This window comes from Aethalodelphis obliquidens, unplaced genomic scaffold, assembly GCF_003676395.1.
Source record: "Aethalodelphis obliquidens isolate GAN/ISIS:26980383/991018 unplaced genomic scaffold, ASM367639v1 scaffold74, whole genome shotgun sequence".
NCBI classification, from domain to species: Eukaryota; Metazoa; Chordata; class Mammalia; order Artiodactyla; family Delphinidae; genus Aethalodelphis; species Aethalodelphis obliquidens.
In genome coordinates this window covers 8,321,076-8,336,925 of record NW_020838018.1, presented here as the reverse complement: position 1 = coordinate 8,336,925, position 15,850 = coordinate 8,321,076, and the positions used below count along the sequence as shown (strand labels likewise).

Here is a 15,850-nt window from a genome sequence, read left to right as displayed (position 1 = left end):
CTTACCTCTGTGTAATTTTGTGCAAGTCCCCCATCTGGGCCTCAGTTTGATCATCATCATCAAAATACCACCACCATCATCTTTGCGACAGGTACTCCCAGGCTGCTTACTGTAGGCTGGGAACTATTTTAAAGATTAAACTCACTTAGCTTTCACAGCGACCCTATAAAATAGGTATGTTATGATCCTATTTTATAGACAGGGAAACTGAGACACAGGAAAATTAGGTAAGTTATCCAAGTCTCAGAGCTGGCAGAGCCAGATCTTGAACCCAGGCAGCCTGGCTCCACAGTCCACCCCCTCATCCAGTACGCCGTCTCTTGGGTGAAATATGGGAGGGCAGCACTCTGAATGAGCTGACATATCGGAAGCACCTAGCGCAGACACTGGCAATAGTAGATGCTCAATAAATGATCACTTTAATTGGATGATCTCACTCAACATTCTGTGATTCATTCTGTCTTTCCTTTTCAGCGGTCAGCCCGGGGAGCATGGGGAAGGAGGGATCACAGCTGAGCTGGGCCATTGTTCTGGTCAAGTAACAAATCAGCCAAGTCACAGAGTCGTGCCTTTTATTTTTAAACACACACATACCTCCTCGGACTGGTGGCAAGCGAGAGTGGTGGTGTCTGTGCTCTGGTTCGGAATCCAGCTAATTTAGGGGAAGGACTGAGGTGGGGCTGGAGAGGCTATGGTCATAGGCACTGGAAATGGATCCTTCACAGCTCAGGCCATTTCCCCTTCTGATGGGGTGGGTCTCTCACGTCCTTGCTTGGGCTGAACTTTCCTTGGCCCCGGGCATTGTGGCCAGCTGGCCCTTCAGAGAGGATGGCATCCAACAAGCAGCTGCTCTGCCGGAGCCAGCTGACTCTCCATAAACCCTGCCCTGGCCCCGGCCCACTGTTTGCTCTCTCCGATTGTCAAGGTGGTGGTAGCCTTGGTGGGGCCTCAGACCAGAGAAGGCAGCGACCGGAGGATAGAGTGACAGAAGGATGGGGGAGGAGGGGCTTGTCCTTCCAGCCTGCAGAAGCTGCTGCCTTTCGCCCACCTTCCTGCTCTTGCCGAGACAGTGACTCAGGCCCAGACCACTCCCCGGAGAGCCAGGATTTCAGCCACTATCTGCTGCCTCCTACTCTTTGCTCAGCCCTCCCTTCGTTCTCACCTCCCTCCCCTCCCCCCACGCCCCACCCCCAAAACTGTGATCTTTGCCCAGCTGGAGATATCGGGATGATACACGGTTGGGTTGACTGAATCATTCCAGGGTTCTCTCCACCCCCGGGCAAGGCCTCGGCCCATTCAGGCTCAGTAGAAACAAATTCTGGAGGCCCAGTGAAGGCCAGGGAGGAGGGGGTAGGTTTTAGCTTCTTTAAGCTGTTCTTGGTAATGGAGTGGAGGACTCTCCAAAGAAGGTGGGGCTCGGGGAATCTGCTGGGGTGACCAGGGGATCCCCACCCAGCTGCCATCCGGGCCTGCCTCTCGTCTCTGCCTCTGCAGTGGAGGGGGTGGGGAAACAAAAGATTGAGAAACCTAGCAAATCGAAAATGCACAAGAGCTGGTTTTGTAAATAGACATTACCCAAGAGCAGGAGTTTTTGGGGAAAGGTTTTCCTGAGACAGACAGAATTAGCCAACTGGCATCATGCTGCTATTAGAGATATTTACTGTTTGAAAAAGTATATTTGTAGCTTTGGAGAACATCCTGTTGACTTTTCTTTATTGTGAAAGAAAATAGAACCCTTTTTCTTCCCCCCTTTCCCTCTGTACACACAGAACTTTTTTTTTTCTTTTTTGAGGTGGGGCATGTTGGGGGTTGGAGAAGGGTAGGGCTGAGAGAAATGTTTTCTCCATTTTGTTGCCGAGACCAAAATATCCCTCCTCCTGCCCTCTGGTGCTCATATTTATGGAATGGCAAGCAGAACAAAGTAAAGAATCCTACTCCAGGGGCCGGGAGCTCACAGCCTTCATGATGGTTTCCAGAACGTAGAGATTCTCTGGGGAGCAAGCCCAGTCTCCTCTCTGGATCTCTGCGTACCCGCCCGATTCCAGGGGGAGAGCCCTGAGGAAAGCTGTGAGAAGGAGGAGGAACAAAAGTCTGGAAGCCCCCCGCCCCAGAGCCCCAGCCGTGCCAGGACAGCACTGCTCTGAGATGCTCTGATACTGTCAGTCTTGCCGCACACTTTCCAAAGCAGTCGCTTCTCCTGAGGACGTCCCTGGGTTCCTGCGGGGGCCTAGACCGCAGGGTGAAATCAAGAGGTCAAGGAGAAGAAGAGGCAGAAGAGTCAGTTGACAGTGCAGTTGCTTTGCTCTTTCGTCTCACCATCTTTCACGTCAGTGGCAGAGAATCCGATCCCTCCATCAGGGCACCTGCCCCAGTTTTCTGGCTCTTTCTCTGGCAGAGTGGAGTACGTTTGCTCTTTGGCAGCCTGAGAATAAACCCAGGAGACTCTTCTCCTTTCATATTTCCTCTCAGGCTCTTGAAAATGTTTTCCCTTGACCCATACTCTGATATCTTTGCCAGGCTTTACTCCCAGTGCCAAAGGCCAGCTTCGTTCTCTCCGTCTCCACTGAATTTACTTTCCCTTGACCCAGGCTGATACTTGTAGCTGGCGATGCCTTTTTAGGTTTTATTTTACTCAGGTAAGGATTGGGAGACCAAGGACAATGATATTACCTTTCTTTGTTCTTTATATAGCCTGATCTAAGAGTAGCTTTTTTCAGGAACCCTAAATTAGACTATGGTATTTCGTAGGGCCCCTGGGCCAATAGACTCATTTTACTCATTCATTTAATCATTCATTCCCTGCTTACTATGTGTATGAAGCCAGACTATAAGCTCCATGAGATCATAGAATGAGTCTGCCGTATTCATCCTGATGTCCCTAGAACCTCGTGTAGTGCTAGGCATGAAGGAGGCCCCTAATACATATTTACTGACTGTTCATTCAGTAAAAGGTTGAAAATAGCACTGTGCCTAGTACAGCACTTGGCAGGAGTTGCAGAGAAGCATAACATTGAGTCCCTACCCTTGAGGTGCTTTTGTGTCATAATCAGAAAGCAAGATGTATGCACATCAAAGTTAATTAACCTGTACCTTTAACCAAGCAGAGCTCACTTCAGTAATGGAAGGATGGCTCAGTCTTAGGACATGTATTCACACAGTTCGTCACAGCACTAGGTCATAGGAGAACCAACAGGTCCACCAAATGCATGCTGAAAAGGCATTGATATAATTCAAAAATCCAGTCTTTGTATCTTTCAGTAAACTAGAAACAGAAAAATATTTCCTTACTATTAGCCTCCTAAATAAACCAGGAGCCCTCTTCATATTTTATAGTGAAAGATCAAACTCGAAGTATTCTTACTAAAGTGAAAAACATTTTTCTGTAATTTTTAGCCAATGCCGTAATACAAGACAAAAATAGGTATTAAATATTGGGGAAGAAGAGGGAAATTTTACAATTATTTTAAGATGGTATCACTGTCTACTTGGAAAACCCAATTAGTTCTTTTTTTTTTCCCCAGCCAAATTTCTTGGGCTATGTAGGTTAGGTGTATAGCTGTGGTGATTGGTTGTGGGGTAAATATTTAACACCCACTAGCTTTCCTGTGTACTAGGAAGATGAAATGAAAAAGAGAATCCATTTATAGTATAACCAAAAATATAAAATTCCATGGAATGTACCTAAGACGTGTGTAGGGCAAAAAAATTCACAGGTAAGTGTTACTTTTGGATGTTAACATTTAACTAAACAAATGTAGAGGACCTATGTGAAAAAAAACTCTTAAGACTAAAGGGCATAATAAAAAGACTTGAATGACTGGAGAGAAGTATTTTGGCCCTGAATGAGCAAACCTAATATTTATAAAGATGTAGGTTCTTCAAAAGTTAATCTATAAATATAATGTATTTTCAGTAATTAATATCCTGATTTGGAAGGGGAAACACAGCAGATGATTTTGAATTTCATCTTAAATATGAAAACAAAATTAAAATAGCCAAATTACCTGAAAAAGAAATGTAATGAGAAGGGATTTGCTTACTAGGTATCAAGATCTGTTTTAAATAATTAAATTTGTGTTATTGTCAAAAGAGTAGACAGATCTGTGATATAGAGCGGAAGTATTTAATGCTGATAAAATGATTTTTCAAAGATAGATTATTTTTTTAATTCATTCATTCATTTATTTTTGCTGCATTGGGTCTTTGTTGCTGCAAGCCGGCTTTCTCTAGTTGCAGTGCGCAGGCTTCTCACTGCAGTGGCTTCTCTTGTTGCGGAGCACAGGCTCTAGGCGGGCAGGCTTCAGTAGTTGTGGCTCGCAGGCTCTAGAGCGCAGGCTCAGTAGTTGTGGCGCACAGGCTTAGTTGCTCTGTGGCATGTGGGATCTTCCCGGACCAGGGCTCGAACCCATGTCCCCTGCATTGGCAGGCGGATTCTTAACCACTGCGCCACCAGGGAAGTCCCAAAGATGGATTATTTTTTAAATCATGTTAAAACAACTGGTTAGCCATACACTCAAACTGTACATGGAGTAAAGATTTAAATATAAAAGACAAACCACTAAAATTCATATGAAAATTCAAGGGACACAGAATAGCGAAAACAATCTTGACGAAGAAGAACAAAGTTGGAGGACTCACACTTCCCAATCTCAAAACTTACTACAAAGCAACGGTAACTAAGACAATGTGGTACTAGCAATAAAGATAGATATGTAGATCAATGGAATAGAATTGAGAATCCAAAAATAAGGCTTATACTGATGGTCAGTTGATTTTTAACAAGGATGCCAGTTCAATGGAGAAGGAATAGTCTTTTCAACAGACGGTACTGGGATAACTGGATAGTCACATGCAAAAGAATGAAGTAGGATCCTTACCTACACCATATTAAAAAATTAGAAAACACAAAAGGCCACATGTTATATAATTCCATTTATATGAAATGTCCAGAACAGGCAAATCCATGGAGACTGAAAGTGTCTTTGTACCACACTACAAAATGGTGAATGACTGCTAGTAGATACAGGGTTTCCTTTTGGGTGATGAAAATATTCTAAAATTAGCTAGTGGTGGGAATTCCCTGGCAGCCCAGTGGTTAGGACTCTGCTCTTTCACTGCCAAGGGAGCAGGTTTGATCCCTGGTCAAGGAACTAAGATCCAGCAAGCCACGCAGCGTTGCCAAAAAAAATAAAATTAGTTGTAGTGATGGTTGCACAACTCTGTGAATACAGCCAAAACACCAAATTGTACACTTTAAAGGGATGAATGTTAGGTATGTGAATTACATCTCATAAAGTTGTTATTTAAAATTAATAAAGCAGTTTCTGAGTAAAGGTGACAAATTGTGGGATTTGTGCAGGAGATAAAACCAGGTGTATATAATAACATAATACATATACATCTATAATGTATAACACATTATACATTATAATGTATAATAATGTACATCTATTATATCTCCCTCAGAAATCCCACACAAAGCACAGTGAGGTGATTTTTTTTAAGTCATAAACCTACCAATTCAGGGAGAATAGAACAGACATTGACAACATTTGGGGATTGGAATGCAGTTACATGGGGTAACTGACTTGGCAGTTCCCAGAAGGCCAGGTGGTGAACTGGCATTTAGGAAAACCAAGAACTTACATCACAGAATCCTCAAAGGTTCAGGTGACACTAGGTGACACTAGGTACCTCTAGAAGTGGGCTGAAGCCGAACACTCAGATCAGGGGGATTGATTGAAAGCTGCTTATGAATAAGTTGAGAGTCCTACCATCTCCTCCCCAACGCCGTTTCACTGGACACTGTCCCCACCTCACCCTAGCAGAAGAATGAAGGGGCCCCACCCCTGGAGAGTGTGAAGCAGGGAGTTTTTCTACTAGGGCACACAGAGGTGGATTTACTGTGTGAAACTAATGAAGCTTAAGCCTCAGGGCCCCTCGCTTACATGGACCTTGTCCAGGGCCCTAGAAGGAACCCTAGCCATGTGTTCAAATGATCCTGTGTTTCTGTAAACTTCGAAAATGTATTTATACTGCACTCAGCTAAGAATATCTCTGCCTTCCTTTCCTCCTTTTTTTTAAATTAATTATTTATTGGAGTCTAGTTGATGTACAATGTTGTGTTAGTTTCTGCTGTACAGCAAAGTGAATCAGCTACATGTATCCACTCTTTTTTAGATTCTATTCCCATATAGCTCATTACAGAGTATTGAGTAGAGTCCCCTGTGCTATACAATAGGTTCTTATTAGTTACCTGTTTTATATATAGTAGTGTGTATATGTCAATCGCAGTCTCCCAATTTATCCCTCCCCCCCCCCTTTTTTCCCTTTGGTAACATAAGGGTGTTTTCTACATCTGTGACTCAATTTCTGAATTTCTGTTTTGTAAATAGGTTCATTTGTACCATTTTTTTAGATTCCACATATAAGCGATATCATATGACATTTGTCTTTCGCTGTCTGACTACACTCAGTATGGCAATCTCTAGGTCCTTCTTTTTCTTCTTTATACTACCCTTCATGTCAGGCAGCTTTGGAGTAGCCTAGACCCTTTTTGGGATGGGACAGGATTGGAGGGGGTTGATGAATTGGGCGTATGCTGTTTTGACTTCAGTTTGTAAAGACATTTTTGAAAAACATAAAACAAGTGAGAAATTAGAGTCCTGAGTTGGAAGCGCACAAAGGATACCTTTTTTGATCATCTTCAAATGTATTTTATAGCTAAGAGAAAAATTGGATAAAAGTAGAACACAAAACAAAAGTGACAAAGGTGAGAATGAAATCAATAGATATTACTCTGAAATCATGTAAAGTGTAACAAGACATTGTCACATTGTACCAAAAGCTAGTAATTCATTAAGAGAGTAAGATCAGTTTTAGATAGGAGTGATGATTATCTGATGATCTAGTTAATGAAGAGGAGGAGCAAATCATATGAACCTATTGCCTAAAACATTTAAATTTCTAGTGGATTTAACATGAAAGACATAACAAAGATAACATAAAACTCATACCCTCCTACTAGGACCTCAGTGACAGACCAGTTACTCTCATTAATTCAGAGAGCATTTAAGATTAGTCATTGTACAAGAAAATTTGAAATGTGGCCTGAAATCTTATAGTTTATTTATGAGAGAAACATGAGATTTTCCTAAATTTTACAACAATCCTAAAGTTTATATTTATATGTTACCAGTAAGCTGGAAAAAAAAGCTTTTCTAAACTGTCAGTAATAGAAAGCAAATTTCAATCAACACTACTAGAGAAAAGGCTGAATTATGTGTCTTTTCTCTCTAAGGAAATGATTTGTCAACTCTGTGTCACATGAAGAGGCAATCATAGACTATGCAGCCAAAAAAATGTGCAGAAATAAATATAAAGGTGTGTCAGGCAGATGATTAATAAAAATATTAGGTTATTCTTGATTTTCTGATGTTCATGTTATTTGTCAGCTTTTATAGCTTGTAATTTATAATGCTCTTTTCTCTGTTTAAATAAACATTCACTTTCAGGCCTATTTTTATATTTGCAGTTTTGTAATCTCTTTTTTTTAAAGGGCATGCAAAATTGTGTAAGCTTCAGGCCCACAAAACCCAGATCCGCTCCAAGCACAGGTGAGGGCAGGACCTCATAGGAGGATGAAGTGGATGAATGCATGTGGAGTGCTGACACATCCTCTTACACACACACACACACACACACACACACACACACACAGCCTCTTCTACTCCGCTCCCAGAACAGTGAGCTGGGCCTTTATTCCCAGTCCAAGACAGTGGAAGAATCTTCTCTAGGGAATTTTACCTCCCTTGGAGAAAAGAGTACAAACTGGCATCGAGGATCCCCCACAAAACTTCTCAGCCAGATCATCCTACACAATAGACAGACGTTATTCATGTACTTACAGCTTCTAGTCAGCGTTTTGGTCCCCAGTCATATGTTGGAGAAGACAACCAAGAATTACCACTCATCCAAGGGACATGTTTAATATGAAAAATGGAGACTAAAACAAACACAAAAAGCAACTTGAAGGGAAACTGAGACTATAAAGGAAGAAGAAACTTTTTTCAAAGCTATCATTAAGATTTTCAGATAAGGCATCCAAGAAATAAAAACAGGGTACCATTTAAAAAAAAAAGGGACATCCTGAAAATTAAGAAGAGCTGTTGGAAATTAAAAACATGGCAGCAGAAATGAAAAACTCTTTAGAAATATTAAAAGATAAGGAAACATTGAAAAATAGAGAAATTAGAGGACCAGCCAAAGAGGGTCAGCATCAGAATTATAAGAATTTCAGAAATAAGAAACAGAGAAAATGGGTGTGGGGGGAGTGGTCAGTAGCAACAAAGTTTCCTTTAATCCCAGAACTAAAGATTATAAATTGCCAACTTGAAAGAGTCCTGTGTATCCCCCAGCACAATGGATAAAAACAGACCCCAAGGTACATCGTTGTGAAATTTTGCAACATGGGGGAGACACATCTGACCCTCGAAGCTGGCATGAAGAAGATAAAAAGCGGGTCACATACAAAGGTTGGGAGTCAGATTGGCTTCAGACTTCACCACCACAGCAGCACTGGGAAATGAGAAGCCAGTGAAACAGTGCCTTTGAGATTCTGGAAGAAATCATGTCCAGCCTATAATTCTATACCCAGTCAAAACTAACTCGTGTGAGGATAGGATAAAAGGGGTTTGGGTTGCGCAGTCTCAAAACTGATCTCCCTCACACTTTTTCTCCACCCAGAGGAGGAGTAAATCAAGAAAGGAGAAGACATGGAATCCAGGTGGAAAAGATCCTAGGAGAGAGGTGGAAGGAATCCCTGTGAGGGTGGTGACAGGGGAGCCCAGAGTGGAGGCAGCCCGTCCAGACCCGAGCAGGTCCAAGGCTCCAGTAGAGACTGCTTCAGGAAGGGAAAATGATAGGACACCTGATACGCATGAATGTATTGAGTAGATTTAGACAACTGAGAGAGGATTAGGGATAAACATCTAGAAGATGAAGCATATGAAAGAAAAGGAAAAATTATCTTTAGGGAAACTTGTGCAGTGTTCTTAGTTCTGTATTGCTGTGGAACAGATTACCCCACAAATTAGTGCCTCCCAACAATAATACCAGTCTCTGATTGTCAGGAATTTGGGAGTGGCTCGGCTGGGGGTTTTGGCTTGGGAACGCCACAGTCTCCTGAAGGTTTGGCTGAAGCTGAACAGTCTGCTGGCTGCCACATGCAGGAAGGAAAACAAACCATGTTCTGTTCCTAGTAGTGTATTTCGCATTGCTCTAACCAGATCACAGTGTACCTCTATTGAGAAGGCAGAGTTGCAAATGTGCCTTTGGGTAATAGAGGTGAAGACCCAAAAGAGGTGTGTGTTTTTGTTTAGTTAAATCTTCCTCTTCCAAGATAAAAAGTCAACAGCTAGGGCCTAAAACCTAATCATCACAAGGTGGTAATGCACGCATTTTTATTTAGAGATGCAAAGGTGCATATCAAAAACAAAACAAAACCAGCCACGTTAGAAGTGCTCATCACAGGCAATTGAGTTTAGGGGAGCCTAGAACCTAATGTTTTACTTAGCAGACATTGTTGCCTTGTTAAACTATGCACATGTATAACTTTGATAAGGGCAAAACTTAGATTAGTGGAAGGAAATCATAAAAGTAAAAAGTAGGTCCAGGTGAAATTTTTCTGTGTTGGAGTGGAAGAGGCAGGTCTTTCTCAGTATGACACCAAAGGAAGAAATCATAAAGGGAAGAGACAGATTTGGGCAGTTTCGCTTCATACAAATTAAAAGCCTCTGTACATTAAACACACACACGTACAAAATGGAAAGGTAAACGTTAAGACAGGAAAAAAATCCTGGGACTGGTGGTAAATGATTTCAATCCTTTAAAAAATGTAAACTGTTTCAGCCTGTCTCAGGCAATTTGGCAAGCGAATCAAAGCCTTGAACCTGCATGCATCCTTTGACCCAGCAATTCCAATACTAAGAATTTATCCTATGTGACTAATCCTTGATATGCCCAAAGATTTAGCCGTTGGTTTTTGTTTATATTGGAAGAAAAACTTGAGGCAGTTGAAATGATAATGTAAGCCATGTGGGTTACAAAAAGAAAATTAGTGATACAGTTGATTAATGAAATACTAGGTAGCTCTTAAAAGTCAGGCTGATGAAAACTTGTGTATTGGCATATAAAAACACTCCTGATATATGTTTCCTTTATTTTTTTTAAAAGTTGTGTAAATATGCATATGCTGTACACACTGAAATTTGGGGTATTACTTTTTCTCTGGGATTTTGTGTATCTGTGTGTGTGTGTTTGTCCTTTGTGGTTTTCCAAGTTTTTGACACTGATCAGGTGTTATTTTTATAGTCAAGGAAAAGAACTTAAGGGATTTTTTTTTTCTTCAGTTTATCTGAGAGATATGGAAAGTGCAAAAAAGAAAACAGTAATCATATTCTCACCACCCGGAATTAACTACTAACATTTGGCATATCAGCTTCAGGTTTTTTTCTTTCTGAAAATGTTTAAAATATAATTAACACCAAAACATTAACCTTGGTTATCTTTTCAATATGAGACAGAGGGCTATTTTGGAGTTTTTTCTTTTCCTTCTTTTCCTTCTCTTTCTCTCTCCCTCTCTTCTCTCTTTTAGACTTTCTGTACTTTTTCAAGTTTTCTCTGATGAGCATGTTTTACTTTTTAAAGAGATGAACTGTAATCAACTGTAAAAGGTAGAGTATTTTTAAATGCCTAATAAAGTCGTAGACATTTTGAAGAAGGTAAGCAAGGTTTGGGAGTCAGAACAGCTTTGATGAAGCCAGGAGAAGGGAAAGGTTCCCTCTGGGTGGGGTGGCCGTATGTCCCAGTTGCCCTGGACAGTCCAAGTTTTATGCCTTTTGTCCTGATGAAATTATTAATGACATGTTGACACTAAAACATGGACCTCCACTTTGGGACAGGAAGTTGTTTATAAGGCGTCTAGATTTGGGGGATAAACGAACAGCCACTTGGCTGAATCAGAGTAGTTGTACTGGGTGAATGGAAAGGGAAACTAAAAGGCGGGGTGAGACCATATTATAGAGGCACAGTGACTGCTGGTTTAGGAAGTTCCTCGACCAGTTCTAGGGCTGGCTCAGGAAATGTACAGGGTAAGCCTGGAGCAGTTCATAGTCCAGAAAACAAGGAAGTACTAAACAAAACACACACACGCGCGCGCACGCACACACACGCACACACACTGATGTGGGTATGTCAGAAAGACACAGGAGGCAACTGAAGGAGCTCCCCGCGGCCAAAGCTCGAACAGTTTGAGCAACAGAATAAAGTAGGATTGGATTATAACCCATATAAAATAAATATCGGTGCATTTATACTGCTATAAGTGACTGTATGAATAAATAGAGAACAGAAATCTCCCATGCAGAATCCCAAATAACTTATGCCAATACTCTGCCCGCAAAAAGGTGGAGTATTACTCTTCATTTCTTAAGTGTGGGCTGTGCCCAGTGGCTTCCTTCCAAAGGTGGGGGGGTCGTGGAGCGGGGGGGGACCATATATCGGAGAATCCCGGGAAAGGCTGCTTCAGCCCAGTGACGGAGACTCACATCAGCAGTAGGAAGTCGGGTTGATGGCTCGAGCCCTCAGTATGATGTGGCAAGAGTCGCACTTCACCCCTTCCCTCCAGAACCTATAGCGCCAGTCTAGTCATGAGCAAGATAGCAGACAAGTCCCAGCTGAGGGACATTTCTATAGACTACCTGACCATCACTCCTTAAAACTGTCCAGGTCATCAAAAACAGGGAAAGTCTGAGAAAATACCAGGAGGAGTCTGAGCAGACAATGACTAAATGGAATGCGGCAACCTGGCTGGGGTCCTGGAACTTAAAGGGGATGTTAGGTGAAAACTAAGGGAATCTGAATAAAGTGTAGACTTTAATATTTCAGGATTGGTTTGCTAATTGTGACAAATATGCCATGTGAATATAAGATGTTAATAATAAGGGAAACTGGGTGTGGGATATATGGAGTTAGGTACTGTCTTTACAATTGTTCTGTAAATCTAAAACTTTTCTAATCAAAAGTTACTTTTTTTTTTAAGGCGTTCTTCAGACAGGGAGATGGCTTTTGAAGAGGTGAGGTGAAAACTAATCAGAATCATATGATAAAGTTATAGGTGATTGTCAGTAGCTGCAGTGAGATTACAGAGGCCTGGTTCCTTCTACACAGTTCACACGGCCTCTCATTTGTGCAGAAGCACCCAGTTCAGCACCAACCTCCTCCTGATAACACGGTCCTCTTTCATTTCCAGGCTTTTAACAATGAACCCTTTCTAAATTCCATAGTATTTTAAGATTAGGTATTTTGACCAGATGATTTTTTTCCTAGTTCCTTCAAACACATATGACATATCTGCGTGAAAGAGTATTGAACTGTGAGTAGTAGAGAGAAAACTGGACAAGAAATTACAACCCTGATTGTTTGTTCTGGGTCCTGTTGCTGAGTGACCCTGGGCTAGTCACTGAACCCCTCCAGATCTGCTTCCGCATCTCCAAAATGAGAGGGTTGAACTGGAAAAATTTCTATGGTAACTTGCAGCTCTAAAAATACTGTGATTCCAAATTAAGATTTAGAGAGAGGCTGTGGCACCACAAATAATGGAATCTAAGTTCCTAATTCCTTTGTAGCTAGTCTGTAGTACTAGACGCCACGTTAGGGTCACTTTGAGGACCGCTCTGAGGGCTCTTTAGAATGCGCATTCCGCTCCCCATGTGCTCGGAATGGAGATTCAGTTTAGAATTCAAGTTTTAGGTAAGCTGAAAGGGCTACGTAGTCCAGCTCCTTTGTTTTATAGTTTGTTTAAGAAACTAGTCAGAGGCAGAGACCAGGGTTTCTTTTTTTTTTTTTTTTTTGCGGTACGCGGGCCTCTCACTGTTGTGGCCTCTCCCGTTGCGGAGCACAGGCTCCGGATGCACAGGCTCAGTGGCCATGGCTCGTGGGCCCAGCCACTCCGTGGCATGTGGGATCTTCCCGAACCGGGGCACGAACCCACGTCCCCTGCATTGGCAGGCAGACTCTCAACTACTGCGCCACCAGGGAAGCCCAAGACCAGGGTTTCTGATTCCTGGTCCAGAGCTTTTTATATGGCAACATGCTTCACACAGAGCAGGATCGGTCTTTTTGCAATGCCACCAGGACCTCATTTGCACTGTCACCAAAATGGTCCTTGCGGGCAGTTGCTCACTGTCCAAAACCATTGTGTCAGTCAACTCGAGTCCCTGATTTGGGCAGAAGTAACTGTTGCTGGGGGAGAGGACTAAGGCTCTCCTGTCCTCGTAACCTTTCTTCTTCAGGTCTGAGCGAGGGAAATGGCAATTTCATTTTTTCTTTCCTTTTCAATTCCATAGCTTACCTTCCCTTGGTAATTACGTAGCCAGAGATTATTTGTTTACAGAAGCCACGTGAATCAGCCAGCCCCCAAAGGGTTAACGCTCCGAAATTACGGGGCTGGATTAACAATAAACAGGATGTCCTCCAGAAATTATATTTAAACTGCTGTGACTCAGGCTGGCCCATCCTCTCAACCAGATCGTTGTCTGGGGTTATTATCGGTGGTTAATTATACCACTGGGCTTAGCAGCAGTGTTGGTCAGTATGGGCCAAGAGAAGCCAGGCTTGGGGAGAGGGGGGTGTGGAGGGAGGGGCCTGGTGGAGGGGGTGGGGGGAAGGAGTGGGAGCGGGAGGTTTGAATGGAAGGGACCACTGGTCCTGAGCACTGGAAGGAGAGCAGTGAGAGTGGGGTCCAACCTGTACCCTCAGGGCTCTTCCCTGAGCTGATCCCAGCCAGGGATGCTTAACTCACTCCTACCTTGGTGGGAGAAGCCGCGTTTCTGTAGCTGTGGGGATGCCCTGTGGCTTCTTTAATTCTCAGAACTGTAGGATGGGAGAATTTTCAGCGCTTGAAGGAAGCTTCTAGATTACCCAGTTTAACCCTCTTGTTTCAGAGTAGGAAATTAAGTCCCGGTGCAGTCATTTCCTGGCGTCCTGCTCCTCAGGGGTGGAGGCGGGGTTAGCGCTCAGGGTTTCACTCCTGGGCAATGACCTTCCTTCCATTATGCCACACCTTCTTCCATTTCCAAGTGGGGAACCTGAGGTGCAGAGCTTCCCAGCAAGTTCAGGGCAGACTTGAACTGGATTCAGATTCTTCTCCAAGCTAGCTTTCTTTAGATGTTGTCAATTCTCGCGGGAAGTAACCCAGCCTGACTGGTCCTCAGTGCTCCTACAATTCGTCATCTCTCCCCAGCCCCACAAGAAGCCCTCCACAGTCTGTCTCTCTATAGAGAAGTAGGGAAGCACCTGCTACAGATGATAGTGGGCTTTGCGGTGTTTTTTAAAGGCATGTTTTCAAGGATGATAGCTGTCCAGGTGAGCCTGCAACCTCTGACTTCGCAGCTCCTCAAGACACAAGGTTTGTAGTGACTGTTACTAGTACAGTATCTCACCTTTCCTGCCTTCACCTTTGCAATGTATGTAGACATTGCAGAGAAAGATGCCCTGGGGCACCTCCATCTGATTCTGTCCATGGGGGACCGTTCTCCTGGAGCCCAGCCTGGTTGCTGATGGTCCTAGACCCGCTGGCACGTGGTATGAGTCCCGGGAGTGAGGCACTCCTTCCAGGGGGGAAGTGGCCGTACCTCATCAAGTCTTTTCAGCCACATCCTTCCCCATTTCTCCTAACCTTCCTCTTTGACTCTTTGTCTTACAGGATTCCTTTCAAGATTGGGCAGCCCAAGAAACAGATTGTCCCCAAAACAGTGAGTAACCAGTTCTTTCACTCCGAGACTCACGTGGCCTTTGTGTAGAACCGGAGCTTTGACTCAGTGAATGGTGGTGCTGGGAAGGCAGAACCCAGGCCTTATTATTCCCAGTCGTGCTGCTCTAGAACCTCACACAGGCGGGGGCTTATAGGGCCCTCCTATCCTGGGACACTTTCCTCCCTCAGGTCAGCCTGGGCCCCTCCCCTTCCTTGGGCAGGTGGAAGAGGTGGGTTACAAAGTGAGGACAGACACCCTGCTTCTGAACAGCCCAGCACTGGGGTCTAGCGTGACAGTCTGCACTTTCCTGAAAGGGTTCCTGAGACATAGGCTCCCGCCAAGGACACGTCCCAGGCTTCTATCTGCCGCCCCCTCAGGCTGCGTAAAAGGCCAGAAAGCCTCCCTGGGATGTCCAGGTCCCCTTCTCTCTGCTGCTTCATTCATTCTTAGCCAGGACCCGGAGCCACTCACTGGGAGGGCATGATTGAATCCTACCCCTTTGTAAGTCCACAGTTTTTGTCTCTGTTTTATTGCCACAATGGAAGAGGAGGAGAATCTAGATTCTCAGAAAGTTAGAACTGTGGGACTTCCCTAGCAGCCCAATTGTTAGGACTCCACTCTTTCCACCGCAGGGGGCCCAGGTTCGATCCCTTGTTGGGGAACTAAGGTCCTGCAAGCTACGCAGTGTGGGCAAAAAAAAAAAAGCACTGGAAGCCCTTAGAGATCATCCAGTCCAACCTTCTGAGTTTTCCTGATGAGAAAACCAAGGCCCGTGGAGTTTTTGTGACTTTCTAAGAATTACGTTTCATAAACCTAATTCTGATGGAGCTGGAATTAGAACTCAAGTTTGAGGCTCCGTTTCGTACACTTTCCATAGCTTCACGTGAGCTCACTCGGGCTGTGAAGATCTCCTGAGGTTTTGGAATTCTAGTCAAGAATGGCCTCTCCACAGGACTTCACTGGTGGCACAGGGGTTAAGAATCCGCCTGCCAATGCAGGGGACACGGGTTCGAGCCCTGGTCCGGGAAGATCCCACA

The 15,850-nt window shown here is 43.7% G+C and overlaps 1 protein-coding gene across 6 annotated transcripts in view; it reads left to right on the top strand.

The window, feature by feature from the left end:
- Positions 1–15,850, top strand: part of BIN3 (bridging integrator 3) — a 44,254-nt gene that overhangs the window by 7,979 nt on the left and 20,425 nt on the right. For 5 of the 6 annotated variants that reach the window (XR_003429800.1, XM_027092090.1, XM_027092093.1 and 2 more), the window contains one exon: positions 14,765–14,813. Coding sequence is in view for 3 of the 6 variants with exons in the window: in XM_027092090.1 (XP_026947891.1) it covers positions 14,765–14,813 (49 nt within the window). In the remaining 3 variants the exon portion in view is untranslated. Of the gene's footprint in view, positions 1–14,171; positions 14,468–14,764; positions 14,814–15,850 lie in introns of those variants that run through there. The other variant, XM_027092091.1, reaches the window with a different exon arrangement.